General features: G+C 41.0%; 2 protein-coding genes across 7 annotated transcripts in view; both read right to left on the bottom strand.

The window, feature by feature from the left end:
• Positions 1 to 11,527: 11,527 nt before the first annotated feature.
• On the bottom strand, positions 11,528 to 13,278 carry gpr88 (G protein-coupled receptor 88). Its single transcript, XM_020497518.2, has one exon. It carries the CDS (start codon positions 12,959 to 12,961, stop codon positions 11,915 to 11,917), a length of 1,047 nt encoding a protein of 348 aa, XP_020353107.1. The 5' UTR covers positions 12,962 to 13,278; the 3' UTR covers positions 11,528 to 11,914.
• Positions 13,279 to 15,379: 2,101 nt separating this feature from the next.
• The window catches only part of cdc14ab (cell division cycle 14Ab), a 48,275-nt gene continuing 43,246 nt past the window's right edge, over positions 15,380 to 20,408 (bottom strand). For 4 of the 6 annotated variants that reach the window (XM_031786284.1, XM_031786285.1, XM_031786283.1 and 1 more), the window contains one exon: positions 15,380 to 19,005. In XM_031786284.1, coding sequence (XP_031642144.1) covers positions 18,976 to 19,005 — 30 coding nt within the window. In that variant the 3' untranslated portion in view covers positions 15,380 to 18,975. The remainder of the gene's footprint in view (positions 19,006 to 20,408) is intronic. The other 2 variants (XM_031786288.1, XM_031786286.1) reach the window with 1 other exon arrangement.

The raw sequence follows: 20,408 nt of genomic DNA, 5'->3' as shown, positions 1-20,408 counted from the left end.
TTGCAAACCGTAGTCTGGCTTTTTCGTCCTTTGCTGTTGTTCTGGGATTGATTTGCACTTTTCACACCAAAGTATGTTCATCTCTAGGAGACAGAACGCGTCTCCTTCCTGAGTGGTATGACAGCTGCGTGGTCCCATGGTGTTTATACTTGTGTACTACTGTTTGTACAGATGAATGTGGTACCTTCAGGTGTTTGGAAATTTCTCCCAAGGATGAGCCAGACTTTTAGAGGTTATAATGATGTCAAATAGCCTATCAGAAGCTTCTAAAGTCATGGCATCATTTTCTGGAATTTTACAAGCTGTTTAAAGGCACAGTCAACTTAGTGTATGTAAACTTCTGACTCACTGGAATTGTCATACAGTGAATTATAAGTGAAATAATCTTTCTGTAAACAATTGTTGGAAAAATGACTTGTGTCATGCACAAAGTAGATGTCCTAACCGACTTGCCAAAACTAGAGTTTGTTAACAAGAAATTTGTGGAGTGGTTGAAAAACGCGATTTAATGAGTCCAACCTAAGTGTATGTCTTCTGACTTCTGACTTCAACTGTATAAAACACAGGAAAAACACATTTTTGACTGCACTAGACCTTTGAAAACATGTAATGAAATTATCTTTTAGCTGAGGAGAATCACATTTAAGATCCCTTTGAAAATCATAGACATGCTGTGCTAATTAAAGTATAGATGTTCCAAACATGAACTATATGGATTAATTATTTTATCTTTGCCTGCTTGTCTGTCTGTCATATACAAGACACATCTTCTGCTAAAGTCAATCTCCATTAGCCTAAACACATCAAAGTATACCACACCCATAGTTATATAAATGGAATGTATTTCTATGACCAAACCAATGCATTTGAGGACAAAGACACCCATGTTATAAGAGCAGCATGCTCTCCAGACTGTAGTCCTCTCCCACATATGCATGGCCTCAATTGTGAACATGTAACAGGTTCCATTGCAGACCCATTCATGGTGATGAAGAGACCACATGAAGCCGGTCAGTCCTTGTCCCGTGAGGAGGCAGGAGAACATGACATATGATCAATCCACTTCACTCTGCCACTGAAATACTGTGACCTGGAAAGGAAGCTGTTCATGTGGTCACAGTGAAACAAACAATCAATAGGACAACCTTGGACATCTAGATGTGTGCGTTTCAAATAAAACAAGGCATATTAGGGAAGATTAGTGGTTGATATTTTATTATTTGATATCCAGAGGCCTTCAAATTCAATAGAACAGAGTTGGACCTCCAGATCCAGACAGATCCAGACTTGCATAGACACATCAGAAATGGTGAGCACATTTAGTTTGAATCATGTGTAAATCATTGAAATTCTCTCTGTCTTCACCCACACCAGCCAAAATGGGACAAACGTGTTACTGACAGTAATATAACACACACACACACAATACCAAAACAAGAAATAATTTATACTGTACATAGTGTACATTTTTTCAAAGATCATACTCTGATGTAGCATAAACATCATATTTAGTCAATTACAACTGTCCTCAAAAGAGCTTAGGTTGAAAGAAAATGTATTATGAGGGAACTCTATTTAACATAAGTACCATCATAGTTCAGTTAAATGTTCTGGAAATACTGTTAATCTACGTGATATAAAACAGAACCATTCACCAACTTGATTAAACTTCCTCATCTCAACCCCCCTATTTCTAAATATAGGCTAAAGTGCACTTTCATTTTGACAAAGCAGAGTTATGCAACCGGGACAGCATCAGAGGAAAGTCCAAGCATATTGTATGAGAGTAATGACTATTAGTGTTCCGTGGGTCAAGCGACAATGGAATTTGCTATGAACCCTGTGGTTCTATCAACAAATAGCTGTCCTCACAGTCATAATGTGATGCAGTGGTGTCTGATACTGCCAAGATTCTGTCTCATTTCACACCAATGGTTGTTTTGATGAGTAAGAAAGGGTTTCATGAAAATAATGCTGTTAAATTACTGAGGTAAAATAGTTTAAGAAATACTTGATTTTTGCTGTTATAGAACCATCCCACTGGGGGAAAAAACAGGTTGAATCAATGTTGTTTCCATGTAATTGCAACTGAACATATCTATGTGAGGACATTGAATCAACATGGAAAATGTATTAGATTTGCAAAAAGTCATCAATGTAAGGGCATTGTCTTTTTTTCACCGAACTATTAACCAAAATCCAATGACATGGTGAAATGTTTTGTTGATTTCATGTTGAATTCATGTTGTTGACAACTCAACCAAATGTAAATCAAAACTACACAACTGACGTCTGTGCCCAGTGGGTAGTTTATATAAAACTATACTGAACAAAAATATAAATGCAGCATGTAGTGTTGGTCCCATGTTTCATGAGCAGAAATAAAAGTTCCCAGTAATTTCACGCTGGTATAAAGGATTTGGAGACAGGCGCAGGAATACATCATCTGGGTTTTTAATACACCCTAAACAAACACATATACAAAACACTGGGATGTACCCAAACAAAGAGCAAGGGTAAACCTTGTAGAACGACAAGGGACGAGACCCGTAATACACAAAGCACAAAACACGCAGCACAGGCTGAGACAACGCATAGGTGCTCACACCACCAACGGACATGGGAACAATAATCCACAGCCCAATGGGGAAACAAAGGGCACATTTACACAATCAGTAACAAATTTACACAAATGGAATTAAGAATATATAAATATGGACGAGCAATGTCAGAGTGGCATAGACTAAGATACAGTAGAATAGTATAGAATACAGTATATTCATATGAGATGAGTAATGCAAGATATGTAAACATTATGAAAGTGACATTATTAAAGTGACTAGTTTACCATTTTTTAAAGTGGCCAATTATTTCAAGTTTGTGTATATAGACAGCAGCCTCTCTGTGCTAGTGATGGCTATTTAACAGTCTGATGGCCTTGAGAATCTATTTTTCAGTCTCTCGGTCCCAGATTTGAAGCACCTGTATTGACCTCGCCTTCTGGATGATAATGGGGGTGAATAGGCAGTGGCTCGGGTGGTTGTTGTCCTTGATGATCCTTTGGCCTTCCTGTGACATTAGGTGCTGTAGGTGTCCTGGAGGGCAGGAAGTTTGCCCCCGTGATGCGTTGTGCAGACCACACCACCCTCTGGAGAGCCCTGCGTTGTGGGCGGTGCAGTTGCTGTACCAGGCGGTGATACAGCCTGACAGGATGCTCTCAATTGTGCATCTGTAAAAGTTTAAGGGTTTTAGGTGACAAGCCAAATTCCTTCAGCCTCCTGAGATTGAAGAGGCACTGTTGCGCCTTCACCACACCATCTGTGTGGGTGGACCATTTCAGTTTGTCAGCGATATGTACGCAGAGGAACTTAAAACGTTCCACCTTCTGCTGTTTCCTAAATTCCACGATCATCTCCTTTGTTTTGTTGACGTTGAGTGAGAGGTTGTTTTCCTGGCACTACACTCCCAGATTCCTCACCTCCTCCATGTAGGCTTTCTCATTGTTGTTGGTAATCAAGCCTACTACTGTTGTGTCGTCTGCAAACTTGATGAATGAGTTGGAGGCGTGCTTGGCCATGCATTCATGCGTGACCAGGGAGTACAGGAAGGGGCTGAGCATGCACCCTTGTGGGGCCCCAGTGTTGAGGATCAGCTAAGTGGAGGTGTTGTTTCCTACCTTCACCACCTGATGGCGGCCCGTCAGGAAATCCAAGTACCAATTGCACAGGGTGGGGTTCAGATCCAGGGCCTCAAGCTTAATGATGAGCATGGAGGGTACTATGGTGTTGAATGCTGAGCTTTCGTCAATGAACAGCATTCTTACATAGGTATTTCTCTTGTCCAGATGGGATAGGGCAATGTGCTGGCGATTGCATTGTCTGTGGACCTGTTGAGGCGGTAAGCAAATTGAAGTGGGTCTAGGGTGGCAGGTAGGGTGTAGGTAATATGATCCTTTACTAGTCTCTCAAAGCACTTCATGATGACAGAAGTGAGTGCTACGGGGCGATAGTCATTTAATTCAGTTACCTTTGCATTCTTGGGTACAGGAACAATAGTGGCCATCTTGAAGCATGTGGGGAGAACAGACTGGGATAGGGAGAGATTGAATATGTCAGAAAACACACCAGCCAGCTGGTCTGTACATGCTCTGAGGACGCGGCTAAGGATACCATCTGGGCCGGCAGCCTTGCGTGGGTTGACACGTTTAAATGTCTTACTCACGTCGGCCACGGAAAAGGAGAGCCCACTGTCCTTGGTAGTGGGCCACGTCGGTGGCACTGTAACTATCCTCAAATGCCCTGGCAAGGAACGTGTTTAGCTTGTCCGGAAGCAAGACGTCGGTTACCGTGACGTGGCTGGTTTTCCTTTTGTGGTCTGTGATTGTCTGTAGACCCTTCTGCCTTTTGCACACAATGTATATAGATTCTTTTTTCCCCCTACTATGTTATTGACTTGTTTATTGTTTACTCCGTGTGTAACTCTGTGTTGTCTGTTCACACTGCTATGCTTTATCTTGGCCAGGTCGCGGTTGCAAATAAGAACTTGTTCTCAACTAGCCTACCTGGTTAAATAAAGGTGAAATCAAATCAAATAAATAAATCAAATAAAAATATGTCTCATGTCTGAGCCATGGAATTGCGACTCCACTTTGTCTCTATACTGACGTTTTGCCTGTTTGTTTGCCTTGCGGAGGGAATTACTACTCTTTTTGTATTCTGCCATATTCCCAGTCACCTTGCCATGGTTAAATGCGGTGGTTTGCGCATTCAGTTTTGCGCAAATGCTGCCATCTATCCACGGTTTCTGGTTAGGGTAGGTTTTAAGTCACTGTGGGTACAACATCTCCTATACACTTCCTGATAAACTCACTCACCATCTCAGTGTTTACATCAATACTATTTTCAGAAGCTACCTGGAACATATCCACGTGATCAAAACCATCTTGAAGCGTGGATTCCGTTTGGTCAAACCAGCGTTGAATAGTTCTTAGCACCGGTACTTCCTGTTTGAGTTTCTAACTATAGGAAGGGAGGAGCAAAATGGAGTTGTCAGATTTGCCAAAAGGAGGGCGGGGGAGGGCCTTGTATGCATCCTGGAAGTTGGAGTAACAGTGGTCGAGTGTTTTAGCAGCGCGAGTACTACAGTTGATATGCTGATAGAATTTAGGCAGCCTTTTCCTCAAATATGCTTTGTTAAAATCCCCAGCTACAATAAATGCAGCCTCAGGATATGTGGGTTCCAGTTTGCATAAAGTCCAGTAAAGTTCCTTGAGGGCCGTCGTGGTATCGGCTTAAGGGAGGATACATGGCAGAGACTATAACCAAAGAAAATTATTTTGGGAGATAATACAGATGGCATTTGATTGTGAGGTATTCTAGGTTGGGTGAATAAAAGGACTTGAGTTCCTGTATGTTATCACAACTACACCATGAGTCGTTGATCATGAAACATACACCCCCGCCCTCTTTCCGGAGAGATATTTATTCCTGTCGGCGTGATGAACTGAGAATCCAGATGGCTGGACAGACTCCAACAGTATATCCTGAAAAAGCAGTGTTTCCGTGAAACAGAGCATGTTACAATCCCTGATACTCGGAAGCGGTGGGTGGTGTGCGCGCCTCCTAAGTCGGACCAAAAGACTGCTCCGAGTACCTCTCCTTCACCAACATTGTTCTGGGTCGGCCTCTGGAATCAGTTCAATTGCCCCGAGTGGTGCGAACAAAGGATCCGCTTCGGGAAAGTCATATTCCTGGTCATAATGCTGGTAGTACTGGTAGTGCTGGTGAGTTACCGCCCTGATACCGCTCTGATATCCAATAGTTCTTCCCAGCTGTATGTAATAACACATACAATTTTCTGGGCTAGCAATGTAAGAAATAATACATTAAAAAAACGAAATACTGCAAAGTTTCCTAAGAACTAAAAGTGAGGCAGCCCTCTCTGTCGGTCCCATTTTTAGATATCGGGCAGATGGCAGACGGGTGGGCGAGCGGATTGCTGATGTCAACGTTGTGAGCAGAGTGCTCCATGGTGGCGATGGGGTTATGGTATGGGCAGGCATAAGCTACGGACAACGAACACAATTGCATTTTATCAATGGCAATTTGAATGTACAGAGATACCGTGATGAGATCCTGAGGCCCATTGTCGTGCCCTTTATCCACCGCCATCACCTCATGTTTCAGCATGATAATGTATGGCCCCATGTGGCAAAGATCTGCACACAATTCCTGGAAGCTGAAAATGTTCCAGTTCTTCCATGGCCTGCATATTCACCAGACATCTCACCCATTGAGCAAGCTTAGGATGCTCTGAACAGCGTGTTCTAGTTCCCGCCAATATCCAGCAACTTCGTACAGCCTTTGAAGAGGAGTGGGACAACATTCCACAGGCAAAAATCAACAGCTTGATCAACTCTGCGAAGGAGATGTCTCGCACTGCATGAGGCAAATGGTGGTCACACCAGATACTGACTGGTTTTCCGATAAAAAAAAAAAGATATCTGTGACAAACAGATGCATATCTGTATTATTTCAATTGACTGATTTGTTTACATGAACTGTAACTCAGTAAAATCTTTGAAATTGTTGCATGATGCGTTTATATTTTTGTGTATAAATAACAAAACACTGGCAGCTAAATGTACAGTTGGTCATCTGGTAGAAAAGACACTTTGATCTCTCGCTACTTGGTAGGAATCAACTGAAAGGAAAAGGACACCTTGAATATCCTGCTTCTGAGAAAGTCTCTTCCTTCAAAGTTTATGCATCTGGATCACTCTTCATACACCCATGTGCCTATAATAGTCTTGCTTTGAAACATATACAAATATAAGAAGTGTGTGTTTGGGTGGGGGGTGGGCGCCTATCATACTTGCAAAAGATATGAATGAGCATTAAAGTAAAACCCATGCGCAAGTTGTCGTAGACTGAGTTTTAATTACTTCTGTTGAAAACAAGCAGCAATAACCATTACATTTAGTCAGTTCATTAATTTCATGAAAAATATGTAATTTATTTCATAACAGCTTGTTATCATTAAACTAGACACTAATATCAATATGGACAATACCATACAGACCAAAAAAACATTTCCTTTAATTAATGAAGCTGGGCATCTGAAAAGAACTTCAGTCCTTAGTCGTGCAGACCATTGCAATATCTATTGTTTCTTAGAACAACTAAACAAACAAATTGCTTCCTGGCTCACTCTTCCACCCACAGTGGTTGGTAACCATATACACTACACGGCCAAGTATATGTGAACACCCCTTCAAATTAGTGGATTCAGCTATTTCAGCCACACCCGTTGCTGACAGGTGTATAAAATCGAGCACACAGCCATGCAATCTTCAAAGATAAACATTGGCAGTAGAATGGACCGTACTGAAGAGCTCAGTGTCTTTCAACGTGGCACCGTCACAGGATGCCACCTTTCCAACATGTCAGCTCATCAAATTTCTGCTGCACTGTTCAACTGTAAGTGCTGTTATTGTGAAGTGGAAACATCTAGGAGCAACAACGGCTCAGTCGCGAAGTGGTAGGCCACACAAGCTCACAGAATGGTACCGCCGAGTGCTGAAGTGCGTAAAAATAGTCTGTCTTCGGTTGCAACACCCACTACCGAGTTCCAAATTGCCTCTTGAGGCGAAGTCAGTGCAAGAACTGTTCGTCGGGAGCTTCATGAAATGGGTTTCCATGGCCATGCAGCCGCACACAAGCCTAAGATCACCATGCGCAACGCCAAGCGTCGGCTGGAGTGGTGTAAAGCTCTCCGTCATTGGACTCTGGAGCAGTGGAAACGTTTTCTCTGGAGTGATGAATCACGGTTCACCATCTGGCAGTCCAACGGACAAATCTGGGTTTGGTAGATGCCAGCTACCTGGCCGAATGCAAAGTGCCAACTGTAAAGTTTAATGGAGGAGGAATAATGATCTGGGTCTTTTTCATGGTTCGGGCTCGGCTCCTTAATTCCAGTGCAGGGAAATCTTAACACTACAGCATAAAATGACATCCTAGACAATTCTGTGCTTCCAACTTTGTGGCAACAGTTTGAGAAAGGTCCTTTCCTGTTTCAGCATGACAATGCCCCCGTGCACAAAGCGAGGTCCATACAGAAATTGTTTGTTGAGATTGGCCTAATCGCCCAACATCAGTGCCCGACCTCACCAATGCTCATGGCTGAACGGAAGCAGGTCCCTGCAGCAATGTTCCAACATCTAGTGGAAAGCCTTCCCAGAAGAGTGGAGACTGTTATAGCAGCAAAGGGGGACAAACTTCATATTAATGCCCATGATTTTGGAATGAGATTTTCGACAAACGGGTGTCCACATACTTTTGTGTAGTAAAATAACTAGGATTATATTTCAGTATTAGCCTATATACATTGCTTATTACAAGCATAGCTGACCATTGTAGGCTAAATTAAGTTTTTCCAAATTTTTATATCATATCGTACAGCTGATGAATCGAACACTGTAAAAGAATGGCAACCTTAGATCAGTGTTATTTCCTGATCGGTGGCGATCGGTGCCTTTTAAGATGAGTGAGGATTATATTTTTTTTAATGAGCATGGCCATATTTCTATTACAGCATATTGGATGACTGTCATTCATATTCCATTCACCCAGCTCAATGTTTCATCGATAGGTTTAGGCTATATGTACCCACCATGAGGTTGCTACAACCTAGCCAATGAATGAAAGTTTACAATGTAGGTGCAAATGTTGAGAGAATTTTGAGTAATGAAGGTGATCGTGTTACATTCAATACCACCTTGCACACTCTTGCCTGCATCTAGCTGATCTAGGGTGTAATCATTAGTCCAACAGTTGCAAACAAGAGTTTATATTTGACAAATTCAGGTATGTTAATCCTCGTTTCATTGTTTGCTTCAATTTAAGAAATGTTTTCCAAAAGAATCGTCGGAATGAAAACACAGCTGATCACACGCAACAGTTCACTTTCATAGCAGCCACAAAAACAGCATGATCACTTTGCATATTTTATATATAATTCCTTCTCGCAACTATCTATGCGCTTTCCTCCTCTCACGTTTTCCCTTTGCTTGTGGACTTCGATCCACAACTCGTCAGCCCCAAAAAACTTTCCAAGCCAAACCTTCAAGCCAAACCTTCATATCATGACCGCTAACCGCTACACACAGCCTACGTCATAGTCAACTAGAACTACTAAAACTAACGTGTTAGTAAACCTGCTACAATCATGCAGTCCAGTGTACAGTCAGAAATTAGTTTAGCAGTTATACCGGTGGGCCCTAGTGTCAATAAATTAATAAAACCAAAAGCTTACCTTGACTTGTGTTGGATAGCCATAGCCAGCTAGCTAACATAGCATCCCTCTCGGTTTGAGCCGGGTGTTTGAGTAGGCTAAACTAGTTAGCTGCATTTGCTAGCTAAGTGAGAGTTTAAACACAAAAATACAATCAAATATAGCTAGCTCTCTGTCTTTCTTTTATATATTTTGGAAGAAATTAATGTTCAAAACGGTTTTCTTTTTCTCTCTCTTTCAGTCAGTCAATGCAGTCAATGCACTGCAGTGCTAGCTAGCTGTAGCTTCTGCTTTCAGTACTAGGTTCATTCTCTGATCCTTTGATTGGGTGGACAATATGTCAGTTCATGCTGCAAGAGCTCTGATAGATTGTAGGACGACCTCTGGAAATTGTCATAATTACATAATTACTGTTTCCTAGTTTTTGTATTGAAGTCAATGCACCCAGAGGACAGAAGCTAGCTGTCCTCCAGCTACACCATGGTGCTAACCTACAGAGTGCTGCTGAGGTTACTATAGACCTTATTGTGTTTTAATAAATGATTTGTTGACATGTGAACATATTTAGTATAGTTTTATCTAAAAAGGATAACTTTTAAAGTTTCACAATTTGTATGAAATTCACTGAGGATGGTCCTCCCCTTCCTCCTCTCAGGAGCCTCCACTGTTCCTGATAGTTGCTGTTTGAAAATACATTGAGTATACAAAACAAGTTTGGATTTCCCACTTGGTTGGGTTACGGCAGAGTCCAAGGGAGATGCTTTCTTCTGAGGGATGGATGAATGCTCTTTACTCCAACAATATCTTGTACAAGTGTATAAGAACAGTCTAGAATTTACACTGCTCTTTCTATGACAGATGGACCAGGTGAAAGCTATGATCCCTTATTGATGTCACTTGTTAAATCTACTTCAAATCGGTGTAGATGAAGGGGGAGACAGGTTAAAGAAGGTTTCTAAAGTCTGGAGACAATTGGGACATGGATTATTTGTGTGTGCCATTCAGAGGGTGAACAGGCAAGACAAAAGATTTATGGGGGTATGGTAGTATGTTCCGGGCGCACTGGTTTGAGTCTGTCAAGAACTGCAACGCTGCTGGGTTTTTCCACGCTCAACAGTTTCCCATGTGTATCAAGAATTGCCTACCACCCAAAGCACATCCAGCCAACTTGACACAACTGTGGGAAGCATTGGAGTAAACAAGGGACAGCATCCCTGTGGAACGCTTTCAACACCTTGTAGAGTCCATGCCACAATGAATTGAGTCTGTTCTGCAAGCAAAAAGGGGTAGAATTCGATATTAGAAAGGTGTTCCTAATGTTTTGTACACTGTGTACAATCTACACAGGAGCTTCTAATCATCAGGTTTGCAAGGCAGCAAATACAGTATGACAATATACTGGTGGCTACTCCGTACCTTGTACAGAGGCATTAAAAAAAGGCTCCCTCTGTATTCCCACCATGGGGACTCGCTCTACACTCAGATGCCTTTGTGGTGCTTTTGGAAGTTCTCAATGATTAAGTGGCTGTTTGTAATCATGGCCTCTTTGGGTAGTATCATATCTGGGATCCTGGTACAGAGGTGTACTGCTTGGCTTTGGGGTGCATGTCCGACAAGCAGGTCAGGTTCAGCTGAACCTGTAGGAAATGGTTTGCAACGGGTAGGCCTGGATACTCGTGTTCGCTGATCAGTCTACAAAGAGCATAAACAGGCTGTGAAAAACAACATAAGTGATATGGAAGCATATTCCTGTCAAAATGTTATAAATTTTAAAATGGAAATTGTAAAATGACTCATCAAAAGATGCAGTCGTTCAACGACCGTTAGGGATATTATTTCCAATACCAGCATCAGATGAGGCATGCAGAAGCTTAACAATGTTCCACCCCTGGATGTTTTCACTGATTAAAGTAGTAAGTAGTTGTACAGTCACGTTGTACCTCCAGTGTCATCTCTTCCTTGACTCGGACAACACGTTCTTGGCCACACACTGGTAAAACTATTGAAGCCTGCCTGTGACGGTTCCATTTGTGTGTCGGTGACAATTCCGGGGCAAGTGATTCCCCTTTCTCCCACCATCGATGGTAAATTGGGGGGGGGGGGGGGGGGGGGGGGGGGTGGCCATCGCTGCTGCTCATAGATGAAAAAGCACTGATGGTGACCTCAGGTGCATCTGGACACACAAGGACACTGCACCCAGTCAAGTGTAATAGCCAAACGTGACAAAATGTTTTTTGCACTTTAATTTTCAGCTTTATTGAAATGAACACATAAGCGGATTTACAATTTGCATAAAGGCTTATTACAACCATGATCCATGAAAAAAAATTATATAGAAAAATACATGAATATAAACAAAAACGAATTTGATACACAATGTTTTACAAACTATGTATTCATTTTCTGAGTGTTCTTCTGGTTGACCTCCAATTTATTGCATAATGGCACTACATAATAATAATAATATTAATAATAATAATAATACCTTAACAGCATCACTAACATTTTACAATGCTGAGCAACCAATAGCGTCATTTTGAGTTGAGTTGCCAGGTAAGCTTTCTAAAACCCTGTAGGGATGTATCCTTACAGGGGACCAATGTCATTGCAGTTCAGATGCTGTTCAATTTATCTCAGCCAAAAATGCCCTTCTACTGTTTTGTCTCGGCAGAAGGTGAGATATTGTATTAATTGTGATGGGTTCAACCCCAACTGTAGACCCTCTCCAAAATTCTCCCTTGAGCACGGATCTGAAAGATTTTCTAAACTCCTCGTTCTTCCAAGTGTAGAGAAATGGGTTTGTAACAAAGAGAGTGCAGAAAAACATCCAAGAACAAGTCCTTAGTGCCAATGGCACTGTGGTAAAAAGTGATATTGATAACACCCAGAAAAGAGGCTGTGTAGTGAGTATGAATATGAAACACACTGCCAACACGTAGAACCCCAAACGTTTGTCCTTTCTGGGGAACGAATATGGAAGGTTATTTACTATAGGAAAATGTAATATGCTGACCCTCTTCACACTGATCTGCACCCTTCGAAAGATTTTTAAATAGCAATACAGAACAACCATTGTCTGACCAATAATAGTCAACGCCAGGGTACCAGCTGCAAATGGGTCAGAGAAAATGGGCTTCCCTCCTTTGAGCAGTGATGCTGCGGAAGCCGGGAGATATGAGCATCCTTCCTGTGGGTACCGTAAAGATGTGATCCAGGGTAAAATAAATCCCAGCGCCGAAAGCCACGAAGCGCTTATCATCCATTCTGTGCGTCTTTTTTGGTAGATGGACAGATAGGTCACTGGTGATTTGGTAATCAACACGTATCGGTTGACGGCGATCAGGGAATGGGAGAGAAGAGAGACAGTGATGCCGAGGAATAAGAGCGCATCTTTGAAGGCTTGGTACCCAGCCGGGAAAGGGCTTCCAGAATAAATTCCCACCGCCTCGTGCGGCATCCAAAATGCGCACACCAACAGGTCGGCTATACAGCCGTTCACAATAAACGCATTGCTAGCCGTCCGAAGTTTCTTAAATGTCACGACCAGGTAGACAACCAAAAGGTTTAAAATGGTCCCAAACAGGCACATGAGAGAATAGAGTGCCGCAAGACTGATTTTGGCATCGTGTCCCACATCGCAGTCTGCCAGTTGCGCCGTGTCGTTTTGCATGTTGGAAGAATCAAATGTTTTTCACACGAAAAAACGGTAAGGAGTCATTGTGCAATCTTGTTGATGTTAGTCTCTTCTCCCTCAGTGGAAATTAGTTTCCATATTGAGGCAGCAGGCAGTTGCATTGAGCGCCTGTGGTGATGCTGCAGACACCAGATCAACAAAGACGTATGAGAAGACTGGAGGACAGCAGGTTCATGATAACACCTACTCTAAAAATCTAGCCTACTGCATGTGGCGTGTTAATAAAGATTGAATGATTTCCATGTGTTATTTCCAATAATTATGATGGAAATGAAAAACACCCTATATCATACACTAAAGGAATATAGCATAGGCTATCCTACTAAACTTGAATAAAGGAAAATCCATAATATGTGATTATATAGGAGTTAAGAGTCACTAAACCAATGCATCCACAGAGAATGGCTGGCTGCCTGACATTTAATGTGATGGGAGTCAGAGAAGCCTTTTGAATATCTAGCCAAAACATCCATTTGTTGAAAAATAATATATTCTTAAATATAATACGGAGATTGATAAAAAGGGATTACAGAAAACTGTCAATAGGCCTACAATATTAGTAACATGTCTTTCCACCAACACCAAGACACCAACACCATTCAATCAATTGCAGATTGGCCATTTCCAAAAAGCGTTTTGAAGAGTGTTTGATTTGATACAGCAGGATGTCCTGGAAGGAGGCCGAGGGGAGTTTACACTCGATTCAGAAATGGGCATAACCTGTTCAGTTGATGGCAAACCTGGCTGAGAATTCATTCAGTGAACAAAAATCAGACAGACCCCGCAGGTACAGCGTCGTACCTAACTCTCCCTCCATACTGGACTAACTGCTGTGCAAATCTAATACACTTTTGAAAGCGAAAAATTTGAAATACACCATTTGCCAGATTGAATCGCGGTCTATATAACAGGCAGGAAATGTGAACACCACCGTTTTAATAGATCATTGGTGGGTGTATACAAAGCCAAAACCCATACCAGTCAATTGGCATTCCTCTTATTATCCACCATGATTGCAGCATTTCAATAGCAACAAGACATTTATATGAAAGAGAATCAACATGGCCTGGATTGGAACAAACTGAAATGGAAAGACCCCCATGCATTTGGATCCGTTTTAAAATGATTCAACAAAGGGTTTCGAACCATACAGTAGCTCACACAGGACTTTACACAAAACTTTGTATAAAAACACAAATAATCATACTGTAGTGTACATTATAAGTTACACCTTACAATCTCCAATGGCTGATTTAGAGCAAATGATGTTCTCAAAAAATAAAAAACAACCAACAGTCCTATTATGTGTACTTCATACAGGTACCCCCTGTATATAGCCTCCCTCATGTTATTTTGTTGCAACTTATTTATTTATATATAGATGTAACTTCAGTTTATTTTAGTAAATACTTAACACTTTTCTCTCCCTTAACTGCATTGTTAGGGCTTGTAAGTGAGCATTTCACTGTATTCAGTGTTTGTGACAAATACTCACTATAGTTCTTTACAAAAACAACAAACAAAACACCCACTTTATTAAAGGGAGAAAAGTAGAGAGAAAACAAGAAATAACAAGAAGTCAATTACAGTTTTTTTATGTTATGTAATCAAAACAGGGCTGTTTGGCACCAAGCTATGAAGCTGTGAAAAACTGAATGTCATTAGCAATTCAAACACATGCAGAATTCATTACTGACTTGTCCCTTTATATATAGACTGTGCTCACAGACACACACAGGAGTACCAATTGGTAAAAGGACAGGCAGAAACAATAAAAACTATTATTTATTTTTAAACACTTCACTGATGAATAAAGGGAACGTTCACCTAAAAAAAAGCAACGCTTCCTTATCTTGAAATGTGTCTTTATGAACCATAACTAATTAATTGACTCTTGATTTATTTAGTCATCAAATTAAAAATCACCACAAGTACACATATGGAAAATATAGTTAGACTAGAAACACTTCTTCCAAAAAGTTAGTTTCTTCGTGTAATATTTTACACTTTTGTATTTGGTCATCGAAAGATAAGTCTCTGGCTGTTTCTAATCTCTTTCAAGATAAGAAATTCAGGTGAACTACCCTGCCTAAGTAAAGATTATGCAGAGCCCTTTATTGCAATAGAAGGCTCTGTGTTGATGTGCCTAGGTAGTCATTTGGAATAAGTGCGCTATTAAAAGAAAAAAGATGCTATGTTCGGTTAGCGTTTTCAAACAAATTATTCAACTGTTTGACAGCTGAAAGGATATACAGCTGTGAAACCAAGACAACCAGAATTAGTCGGAGCTAGTGTTCCTTCCTTCCTTAAAATACAAATGTATTCCTCTGTCAAGATGGAGAGTTCTGAAGAGAAAAAAAATCAAGTAGAATAAATAATTTACAGAGACAAGAATCTTTAAAATGTGTTTTTATTTTGTTACTTTAGAAACCTGCATTAACTGTAAATGTAAAATATATACACTGAACAAAAATTATACAACGCAATATGTTAAGTATTGGTCCCATGAGCTGAAACAAAAAGATACCAGAAATGTGCTATATGCACAAATACGTATTTTGCTCAAGTTTTATGCACACATTTGTTTACATCCCTCAGGGAGCAATTCTCCTTTGCCAAGATAATCCATCCACCTGACAGGTGGGGCATATCAAGAAGCTGATGAAACAGCGCGGTCATTACACAGGTGCACCTTGTGCTGGGGACACTAAAATATGCCGTTGTGTCACACAACGCATGCCAATTGGCATGCTGACCACAGGAATGCCCATCAGTTAGTGAATTGAATGTTCATTTTCTCTACCATAAGCCACCTCCAACCCCATTTGAGAGAATATAGCCGTATATCCAACCACGCCATCCCAGGACCTACACATCCGGCTTCTTCACCTGCGGGATCGTCTAATGAAACTGTGGGTTTGCACAACCAAAGCATTTTGGCACAAACTGTCTCAGTGAAGCTTATCTGCGTGCTTGTCGTCCTCACCAGGGTCTTGACCCGACTGCAGTACAGCGTCGTAACAGACTTCAGTTGGCAAATGGTGACCTTCAATAGCCACTGGCATGCTGGAGAAGTGTGCTCTTCATGGCTGAAATCGCAGTTTCAACTGTACCGGGCAGATGGCAGACAGCGTGTATGGAATCGTGTGGGTGAGTGGTTTGCGGATGTCAACATTGTGAGCAGAGTGCCACATGATGGTTGTGCGATTATGGTATGGGCAGGCATAAGCTATGGGCAATGAACACAATAACATTTTATCAATGGCAATTTGAATGTACAGAAATACTGTGACGAGATACTGAGGGCCATTGTTATGCCATTCATTCGCCGCCATCACCTCATGTTTCCGCATGACAATGCATGGCCCTATATGTCGCTAGGTTCTGTACACAATTCCCGGAAGCTGAAAATGTCCCAGTTCTTCCAAGGCCTGCATACTCACCAGATATGTCACCCATTGAGCACTTTTGGGATGCACTGGATCGATATGTACGACAGCATGTTCCAGTTCCTGCCAATATCCAGCAACTTCGCACAGCCAAGTCATTGAAGAGGAGTGGAACTGGTGGTCACACCAGATAAGGACAGTTTTTTTTTTTCCTGGTCCACAGCACTACCTAAGTACAGTATCTGTGGCTAACAGATGCATATCTGTATCCCCAGTCATGTGAAATCCATAGATTAGGGCCTAATGCAATTATTTTAATTGACTGATTTCCTTAAATGAAAATCTTTTAAAATGTTGCGTTTATATTTTTGCTCTGTGTACATACAGTAGAGACATTTGCATTTTAGTATGCTTACTGATCTACAGTTATAACATTTTCTTTACATACAGCTTGAAAAAATATATGCATGTAAGAATTTTGCTATTAAAATTGTACATTTCATGGAGGTAGAACACCTGCATTAAGATTCCCCCATTTTGAAACAAAATAATTTCACTGCCAGGAATGTACAGAGGTCTAAAATAATAACAAAAATGATCAAATCAGTGATAAACAAATGCTTCTGTATCCATTTTTTTCTCTCCCCCAAATCAACTTCAATATTCAACTACATAAAATAAAAAAATAAGAAGCATCCAAATATATGGATCTATTGTTACAAGGTCCAACAGAAAATGTACTTAGTTGGGCCATCGTAGGCCATACTCATTGGTAGAAAACCAGCTTTGATAATGACTGATGCATTGTGCACCCAATGACATCCAGCATTACATTCTAAAGAAAGCATTTTTTGGGGGGACAGTTGTGCTTTTCATTTTTTTTTTTAGGAACCTCTACCTGCAAAGCTGAAAAGTTCTCTCCATCTACAAGCAGAACTAATTATAATACCCACAAGCCAGGAAAAACAGTCTCTGACTTGTTTTTACATTCAACAAAAACACGCCACACGACATGGAAATATTTCAGTAATAGCGATGAACTTCCACTGCCCCTTGAACTATAAAACGAACATAATTGGTTCTACAGTAGGGTGTGTGTGTGCGCGCGCGTTTAAAAATAGGCTGCCACGAAATCAAGTTTCGTAATCTACAGCGAGTCAATGAGTGTCGAATAACACTGAAAATCAAACATTTTCCCATTAAAAAGAGCATGATTGCAGTGGGATCCTGTGTCTGTGGAGAGGGTTGCTGAGCTGCCTGGCATGAACAGTATACTGTAGGGACTGAGGCTTATGTTGTGGGTGGTGTCGGTCCAACACCACACCTCAAATTTCCTCTAGTAATGACCACGGTTTGAATCATCCTTTTGGTTTGTCATGCTAAACATACAGTACATAGTCACAAGGCCTACACAACGCTGGTTGCAGGTATGACTAGTTTTTATCCTATAGTTGTCCCATGGATATGCAAATCTCCTGTAGGCTTGCGACAGAGGAGAACATGATTTATTAGTTCCAATTGAAAATGGGGTACCAAAACCCACCAGTCAATTGAATTGACTTAATCAAAAACAAAAAAACATTTTTTTTAGAATAGTGAAGAAACCGCATTAATTTCTTCCCTATATGTAATTCTCTACCATTCACATCTCTTCTCTAGAGCCCATCACCAGAGGACTGCAAACATTATCTCTAGACAACCCCCTACACACACGGTCACCACTCAATCTCTTTCATGCACACATACGTACATATTCTCATAGTCTATGGTACGTACATGCTACTACATGCACACACGGACGTACACCCCCACCCACGCACAAAACACAATCGTAAATAGGAGAGCACTTTACACTGAGCCTGGTCCTGTAAATACTTTGTTGATAAGGAACACGGCTCGCAAAATACCGTAAGTCGTCTCTCCATTAATCTCACGTATTTTCATCTAGATATATTGTTAGTGAAGTAGTTACTCAGAGACAAAAATAGAATTGTCATAAACCAAAACATGTTCTTTAAACCACTTCTAAATAAACATTTCTTTATCCAGGCAACAAAATTGTCATATTTCATGTATAAAAACCTCGTCTAAAATTATTATTTTTAACTATTCCCCCCCCCCCCCAGTACAAGTCATGTGTACACAGTATTAGCACATAAACATATAAAAGAAAACAGATATGTGATACAGGAAAGTCTATATGGCCAGATCTCAGCTTTAAAGAAAGAGCACTCACATAGTCAGTCTGGCCAAGCCTAATCATAGCTCGCCAGAAAAAAAACAAAAAAACAAATCGCCCTTTGTAAGCATTATCCAAACAGTGACTGCAGTTAGGGTGGACCGAGGCCATCTGAGGCTGACAGAAGAAGCCCAAAACTCAAAGTTCCATGAGCCCTTGGGAGTTTGTGGCTGTCGATGTGCCCGTCTCCAAAGACCACACCCATTCAGATGCCATGGTTTATTAATTTTCCTTTCAGTATGTGGGAGAGAGTGGGGGAGATATTGCGAGAGAAAAAAAGGGGGTGGGAGACCCATCCCATCCAGGTCAGAGGTCCAGTTTCAAGGTGTCTGTCCGGTCTTGGTCAACGCAGAACCACCGATTTAGTATTGAACATATTCAGATTGAAGGGACTGCAAGAGATGGAGAGGGGAGACAGAGACAAAATATGACAGTGAATCACAGTGGATTATAACACGGCCTCTGGCTCTGATGCAAATAGAAAAGCAAATCACTGCATCTAATTGTTCAAGTGTTGACGACAATTTTATTTTTTTTTTAAAGGGTGAAGGTTATCTAACAAGCCTGTGTGAAATATTCTATTCCTAACAGGTTACACTTGAACGGTTGGTTACAAAGGTATAGAAAAGCCATTAAAATAGACAATTTAAATGCAAAATGCATTTTCCTGGACGAATGAATAGATTTATGGTGGACAAGACAGACCGGGTGTCTGTGTGTGGGCAAGAGTAGGAAGCTGCGGAGGTAGAGAGCAGAAATTAGCAGGACTGGCAAACAGATGGGGATGAGATGAATTGTGCAAGAAGGACATGGGATTCTGATAGGGTATTGGAATTCTGACAAAGGAACAACTCCACTGACTGGCAAAACAAGGAGACATTAATACAATATTCTCCATTCTCAACCACCCCCCCTCTGCAGTGATGTAAAGTATTTAAGTAAAAATACTTCTTAAGTAGTTTCTGGGGTCTGTACTTTACTCATTTATATTTTTGAGAACTCTTACTTCACTTCATTCCTAAAGAAAATTGTGTAGTTTTTACATACATTTTCCCTGACACCCAAAAGTATTGGTTACATTTTGAATGCTTAGCAGGACAGGAAAATAGTCCAATTCACACACTTATCAAGAGAATATCCCTGGTCATCCCTACTGCCTCTGATCTGGTGGACTCACTAAACATACATGCTTCTTTGTAAATTATGTGTGATGGAGTGTGACCCTGGCTCTCTGTACATAAATCACATTAAAATAATTTACTTTAGATACAAGAATATTTTTAGCAATTACTTTTACTTCTGATATAGTGCATTTGGAAAGTATTCAGACCCCTTAACTTTGTTAAAATACAGCCTTATTCTAAAAAAAGAAAACCCTCATCTACACAATACCCCATAATAACAAAGCAAAAACAGGTTAAGACATTTTGAAAATGTATTAAAAAAAACTGAAATATCACATTTACGTAAGTGTTCAGACCCTTTAACTCAGTACTTTGTTGAAGCACCTTTGGCAGCGACTACAGCCTCGAGTTTTCTTGGATATGACGCTACAAGCTTGGCACACCTGTAATTGGAGAGTATCTCCCATTCTTCTATGCAAATCCTCTCAAGCTCTGTCAGGTTGGATGGGGAGCATCGCTGCACAGCTATTTTTCAGCTCCCTCAAGAGATGTCCAATCGGGCTCCAGGCCTTGGCTGGGCAACTCAAGGACATTCAGAGACCTGTCCCGAAGCCACTCCTGCGTTGTCTTGGCTGCGTGCTTAGGATCATTGTCCTGTTGGAAGATGAACC

Source organism: Oncorhynchus kisutch, linkage group LG13 (genome assembly GCF_002021735.2).
Source record: "Oncorhynchus kisutch isolate 150728-3 linkage group LG13, Okis_V2, whole genome shotgun sequence".
NCBI classification, from domain to species: domain Eukaryota; kingdom Metazoa; phylum Chordata; class Actinopteri; order Salmoniformes; family Salmonidae; genus Oncorhynchus; species Oncorhynchus kisutch.
This window is presented reverse-complemented; position numbering and strand designations above follow the sequence as displayed.

Coding starts and splice junctions, on each gene's coding strand:
- gpr88 (XM_020497518.2), bottom strand. CDS start 12,961: ATGCAAAACGACACGGCGCAACTGGCAGACTGCGATGTGGGACACGAT.